General features: G+C 51.3%; 1 protein-coding gene across 1 annotated transcript in view; it reads right to left on the bottom strand.

The window, feature by feature from the left end:
• Positions 1-156: 156 nt before the first annotated feature.
• The window catches only part of LOC121660612, a 10,624-nt gene continuing 4,436 nt past the window's right edge, over positions 157-6,344 (bottom strand). Inside the window, exons 3-7 of the mRNA XM_042020019.1 lie at positions 6,211-6,342; positions 4,730-4,818; positions 3,629-3,779; positions 2,382-2,543; positions 157-294 (exon numbers count right to left, since the gene is read on the bottom strand). Of these exons, the coding sequence (XP_041875953.1) occupies positions 158-294; positions 2,382-2,543; positions 3,629-3,779; positions 4,730-4,818; positions 6,211-6,342 (671 nt within the window). The 3' untranslated portion in view covers position 157. The remainder of the gene's footprint in view (positions 295-2,381; positions 2,544-3,628; positions 3,780-4,729; positions 4,819-6,210; positions 6,343-6,344) is intronic.

Here is a 6,344-nt window from a genome sequence, read left to right as displayed (position 1 = left end):
CGATTTTAGAGCTACTAAAGTGCTAGATCGCCCTTGCTACCTCTCAAGGCTGCTCGAGGCTTTCTAAGGCATTGAAATACAAGCACTAGCCGGTATAAAGCTGAAAAGATACCTTCCACATAACGCTAAGAGGGAGACAAAGTGAACGGGGCCTTTCTTACCAGTCATCGCTGCTGAGCAAGGAGAGTGCCTCGAGCAAGGACTGCTGTGGCTCCAAAGAGGCTCCGTCCTTCTGCCCCTTCCCACGGAGCGGCTCCTCTCGGCGCTCGGCACCAGTGGCCGTCTGCGGGGTCACTGTAAGGAGAGGGTCAGCCATGAGCGCTGCAGCCCCGGGCAAGGCACCCCGCCATGGAGCGGCCTGCAGCCCCATCTCCCAGCCAGGCTTCCATGAGGTACAAACTGGCACTGGCTCAGAGAATTCCCTGCTCTCTGGCTCCTTGCTTTCTCCCAGCCCCCCCCAGCTGGGCACAGCTCCTTGGCTCAACCTGACAATTGCCCACACAGCGCCAGCTCCCAAGTGCCACAGGTACCACAGCCAGCGACACGTTCCTGAGGCCGCAGAGCTCCCACTCCCTGTGAGACAGTGCCCACCAGCAGGACTTGCTCCCCACGAGGGACCCCTCAGCTGCCTCTCCTGTCTCAGCGCCCTGATTTCCCCGAGCCCTGAGGACAGAGGCACTCTGCAACTCCCTGAGGAAAGACCTGCAGCTGCCTCGTGACAGCACCAAGCCGAGCCTGAACAACCGAGTCCTGCTGGGCCCAGCTGAATCCCCTCAGAGCAGCTACCAGGGAACAGCGATACCTGACCCTTCACACCTCACAGCGCCTCTGTTCCCATTGGCTTCAAATATTCTAGACAGAGGGCAGCTGAGTGCACTTACATTTCAGCCTGCTCTTGGGAAGGGAGTAGTTCATGGATTTTGTTCTTTCTAAGCATCATGAATCTTTACTATTTCAGTAAAGTACACACTGGCTGTATTTCAAAGATGCTGAGGTGAAATGTGTTTGTCATCAAATGGACTTGTGTGCACACTGTGCAAGCCTAAGCTTTCTCTTGTGGAAAAATGGAATCTCTAGTACAGATGGTGGATAAAAAAGCCTTCCAAATTAAAAATGATGATAAGAATACGTAAATACAGATGCAAATTGTTGGCAGACACAATCTCTTGATAGTCAGTTTACAAGGTATGAGAAAAGTCAGATGATAAATGCATTTCTTAAGAAACCCATTGGTCATCCAAAGGACTGTTGATCATCAATTTCATGTCATGCACTCAATAGGTCGTTTTCTAATGTGCACATGGAAACATCTGAGCTGTCTCAAATGATGGAGTTTAAATATTGCAAAGAATCTAGATGAACTGCTCTAGACTCTGTAGGGGTTTTGTGCTACCCTGCATGTTCTCACACAGTATGGAGGAAGCATAACATCAAAAATATTCAGATGGGAGCTAATCTGGCTGTCACTGATGTACCCCTGTCACTGCCATCAGTGGTGTCACTGCAGAAGGATGTGGATGTACACATCTATATTCAATAGGAATGGGGAGCCACGTCAGGCTAGTTCTGGTCAATTGTGAGCATGGAAGTAGCATGACTAGAAAAGAGCACTCAAAGTATCATTCCTAGCTCCCTTCTTCTTCTCTCACCCTACTCAGGATCATAGCACAGGCAGGCTGCCCTCACAGGAGAGGCAAGAGCCACTAGGGACTATGTGCTGTGTATTCACTGCGGGCAGCAAACAGCCTGGGAGCACCAGGCAGCCCCTCCTGGCTGTCACCTGCTACACAGGCCGCTGTATTTGGGTGGGGTGACACAGGAGGCGCTGCTTGTTCCCTCTTGGCATTGCAGGCCGTGGGATGGCAGCGGCGAGAAGCCATTGGGCACTTCTGGGAGCAGCAGCACGGCTGCACCAAGTGGCTGACTGCCATGCAGAGACAACCCTTGCTGGGAGAGCAGGAAAGCTGGCTGCAGAGGCGGACAGCAGCACAGGCAGAGGGCCAAGATGGAGAGTGGACAATTGATCGTGGTGGTACTCGTAGGTGCACAGTGAGCACACCCTGCCAGACTGCCCCGAGCTCATCCCTGCAGTTACAGCTGCCTCCTGGCACCAGTGCTGTAGTTTACTCTATCAGGATGGGCAAAAGCCAGAGCTTACGTCTTTACCACTACTTTATGCAACTCAGCTTTCCAATGGATCAATAAGAACCAACTGCTCCAGTTCTGCCGAGCTGGAGTAACTCAAGAGTAGATTTGCTGTTCATTCTCAGCACAGGCTATGAACCCAAGATCCCAGCTGTGGTGGCTGAGGCAGGAGGTGGTTTGTGCTCCTTGTGCAAGGAAAACCGGTGCAGGAAAAAGCTGCTGTGGAGCAGGCTTACCTGAGGAGTTGTGTGGGAAGCTGCCGTCTCCATGGATGATGGGCTTCTTGGACAGTAAGGGCACGTTGTCCTGCTTCCTCAAGACCTTCTTCTTCAAGGCACTACCAGGGTGTTTCCTCTGCACACTGGAAGCTGTGCCATTGACAGGCAGTAGGCTAAAGCCTGCAGGGACCAAAGAGGAGCTTGGAAGTGGAGGGTGACAATGGAAAGGCCCAGAAAACTTGCTGGAGCTGGGTAACATCTCTTTGTTATCCCAAAGAACTTCAAGTATAACAGTGGCACAGTTCCATGGGAAAGTGATCACAGACTCCTAGAAGAGTTTATGTGGGAAGGCACCTTTAACTACCATCTAGTCCAGCCCCCATGAGCAGGGACATCTTCAGCACGAGCAGGTTCTTCAGGGCCCCATCTAACATGGCCTTGAACACCTTCAAGGATCGATCAACAACAGCTTCTCGGGGCAAACTCTTCCAGTGTTTCATCCCCTTCATTATAAAAAAATTCTTCCTAATATCTAATCGAAATGTACCCTCTTCTGGTTTAAAACCAAACTGCAGTGATGCTTCCCCGAAGAAACAAGGAAACCCCAGTATTGCTTTGCTTTTGTTTTCCTGTTTCAGAGGCTGGCTGGGGAAGTTACCAAAAGAAAGCGCAGATAACCTTGCGTGATGCCCTCGGGCTGAGTGCTGCCTCCTGAGGTCCCTGCTGCTGCCCTGGGGCAGCGCACACAGCACTGCAGTCAGAGCCCCTCAGCCCGGATTCAGTCAGCAACGCTGCTTGCTCCTGGGGCTACAACAGAAGCACTGGCTCGGGGCTTCAGCACAGCTCTACAGCATCAGCTCCTCAGCAAGGAGTGGTGGGAGAAGGGTCTCTGGGGTTTTCATTAGAAGGAGTTGAATTTTGTTTCTTCCAGGTTGCACCTTGGTTGAAAAGCATTCTTTTGGACCCGCTTTTCCTGGAGACTGCTATCCAGGAGAGAGTCTGAAGCCCCAGTGTACTTTGCAAGACAGAATTTTACACTCTGAAGGACTTCAGAGGGGAAGGTGGGAAGCTGATATTCTGTTACGGACTCAGTGAGGCCATGGGCAAGACACTTCATGCCTCTCCATTTTTCTTTGGGGACCGGAAATACATCCTATGCAAACTCCCACTCAGATGCAAATGTAACAGCCCCCCAGTCTGAGGGCAACACTGTGCAGAGGGCAAGCAAGTGATCAGAAAGGACCACAGGTGTAGCAACCACTTACTTGCTGCAGCTGCATCCCCGGGGTCAACTGTCTGTGGAGGCAGCTGCAAGGACGTTTCCTTTTCTCTCTCTGTCTTGATCTCTTTCTCCAAAAGCTCCATTGGCATCCGCTCTAAGTTCCTTTGAGCCAACATTCTCAGTGCAGCTCGGATCTACATGCAATGGGAATGCATCACAGACTGTAAGCAGAGACACACAAACCAGACACAACATCTCATCAGGAGCACAGAGTCCATAGAGTTCCACAGTCCTTGATGCAGCTCCATGTACATTCCAATGGTTTCTGAAGAATGCCTCCCGTCCTCACCTTGGCAATTACACACAGTGAGGTGGAACACTTTATTGCCATAACCTCCCACTGCTCCAAGGTACTGTTTCTCAGCCTATGTCAAGAGGCCCTGCTTGAAGCAAGAAAATCACAGGAGTGCTCCAAGACAGATGAAGAGCCCACGTGACCAGTGAGCAGGCAGTTCCCTTCCTACAGGCCATGGCAGGAGAATAAAAACCATGTGCAATACGCAGCAAGGAGGGGTAAGTAGCTGTTGCTTAACACTCATGGCCAGGAATTGCAGCTGTTTCTCACTTCTGGCTTCTGAAGGACTCAGCTGCTCTCGGAGACCATGAGGCCAAAAAGAGGAGTCACGTGAAAACAAGTTGCAGAAACATTGATGGTAATGCGCGGAAAAATTGAGAATGAGAGGGCTGTGAGATACAGCAAGAAAGGTAACCAGGAAAAATCAAACTCTCCCATTTTATTTTGCAGCCTTGCTTACACTCAGCATTAGAATCCTTGCTTCTGTGCTTCCCAGGATGCACTTTGCCCACATTCACTGATGTGTAGCTTGCTCTGCCATTCAGAACTTCTCTACAAGGGCCTTTGCACATAAAGAATGCTTCTGGCATGACCTTAGCACCATCTCCAAACCAGTGACCTTGCCACCACTGGAAATAGCCAAGCAGTTGCTCTGTAGCTGTCAAATATATTCCCAAGAGAATCCCCATCCCCCAAGAGTGGAAGATTATGATTTTCAGGGACATTTTGGGCCTAGCACTAAACAGTCACTGGAAAGGAAGTCTGCTCATCCCTGTCCTTATCCCTCACCTTTCCAAAGCCATCCTTCAGGGCTTCGGCACTCGTAAGGCCAGCACTGGTGGGGTGATCCGTCTCCTTGGCCTGGCTCACTGGGAGGCCTGTTAATGGAAGCAAAGGTTCCTGTAAATCTCTGGCACACTTCAAGCCCCCAACAGCGCCATGCTGGGCAACAGGCAAGACAGCTTCCAGATTGCAGAGCTCTGATAAGACCCAGACATTGTGTCTGAGAGCAGCAAGCTACATATGCCTAGAACCTCTCCCAATGGATGGGCTACTGCCACAGTGCACTGGCAGCAGACATGGCATTGCTCTGTTGGCCAGCAGAGTGAAACCTCCTGCATGATGGAGGCCTCAGCCCTGGATGCTGGAGAGCCGCTGTGTTTGATAGAGAAGGGCAGAGACGGAGCTTGCTCTTGACAGAGATTCTTATCTGCCCTAATTCATGCTGATTTTAGTAAACATCTTCTTCCCGGTTCCTAAAAGAACTCCCGGGTTCTAATGCCCGTAAGGATTTAGAGCAATATTTTCTTCTCTTTGTGGCAATATTTTAGAGGACATGAAAAGAAAAGCTTAGGATTGCAGGAGTGTTAGCCAAATGTGAATTGTGTTCTTGAAACTGGATAATTTGCTTTCCCCAAGGATTTTCATTCTAAACTATGTGAGATTGGGCCACTTTCAGGCCAGTCTGACTAAAGGCTGATTTTCCTAATGGAAGTGGAACAATGTAGCTCATTCTGAAATACTCTCCAACAGAGCCGTTAAAGCTCAGAGGATGAATCACTCTTTACATGGCTTCAGAGAGGATAAAATCACGTGGCAGCAAAGTAGCAGAAAACCAATGTCTTAAATCAGGATTTTTTGCCCAGCAAAATGGTCAGCTTAATCATAAAAAAGACTTAGATATGGGCTTTGAGGAAGGAGGGCTATTCTGGATTGGGGGCAAGGCCTTGGAAGGTAAGAGCATCTGGGAAGGTAATAGGGAAACAACTGACCCCATGGTAACCTCCTTGGGACCAGTGCAGTCAGTCCCAAGTGCAAAGTGGAGACACAAAATATAACAGAGGCCACAATGCCAACATAAAGCATCTGAAGCTACAGTATTTCATGTGAGAGATTCCCTGGAAACTTCTAAAGAGCTGCACAGGGAAACATGCTCCTGCCAGCAGCCACTTGAGGCAGACCAGGGGGACACCCTGACCCACTTGCACAGAGCCAGCACAGGAACAGCCTGGCCTCTGGGCTGCCCTGGGACAGCAGGGAGCCCAGAGGCCTGTGCTTTCCAGGAATGGCTCAGCTGCACACGCACCCTCCTGCTCCTCTCCCGGCCCCACAGCTGAGCAGCCCTACAGCTCCACGGGGCACTGGGAGCAGCACAGCTCAGTGCAGGGGGCACATGCAGGGCAGAACTGTTCCCTGGCAATGTGCCCAGGCTCTCTAGGCTGGCACAAGAGCCTTCCTCCCGCCAGAGAGCGGCCCAGCTCCCGCCTTACCTCTTTGTGAGGCTGAGCCATGCTCAGCCTTCACCTTGTGCTCCCTGGCAGTGACCCCGGGGGCAGCGCTGCTCAGCTGCCCCTGCCGGGGCTCCTGGGCCAAGGCCCCCTGAGCAGGCTGCGAGCGGAGACCT

This window comes from Corvus kubaryi, unplaced genomic scaffold, assembly GCF_017639235.1.
Source record: "Corvus kubaryi isolate FWS band 111438036 unplaced genomic scaffold, C.kubaryi_AGA036_p1.0 36661, whole genome shotgun sequence".
Classification (NCBI taxonomy): domain Eukaryota; kingdom Metazoa; phylum Chordata; class Aves; order Passeriformes; family Corvidae; genus Corvus; species Corvus kubaryi.
This window is presented reverse-complemented; position numbering and strand designations above follow the sequence as displayed.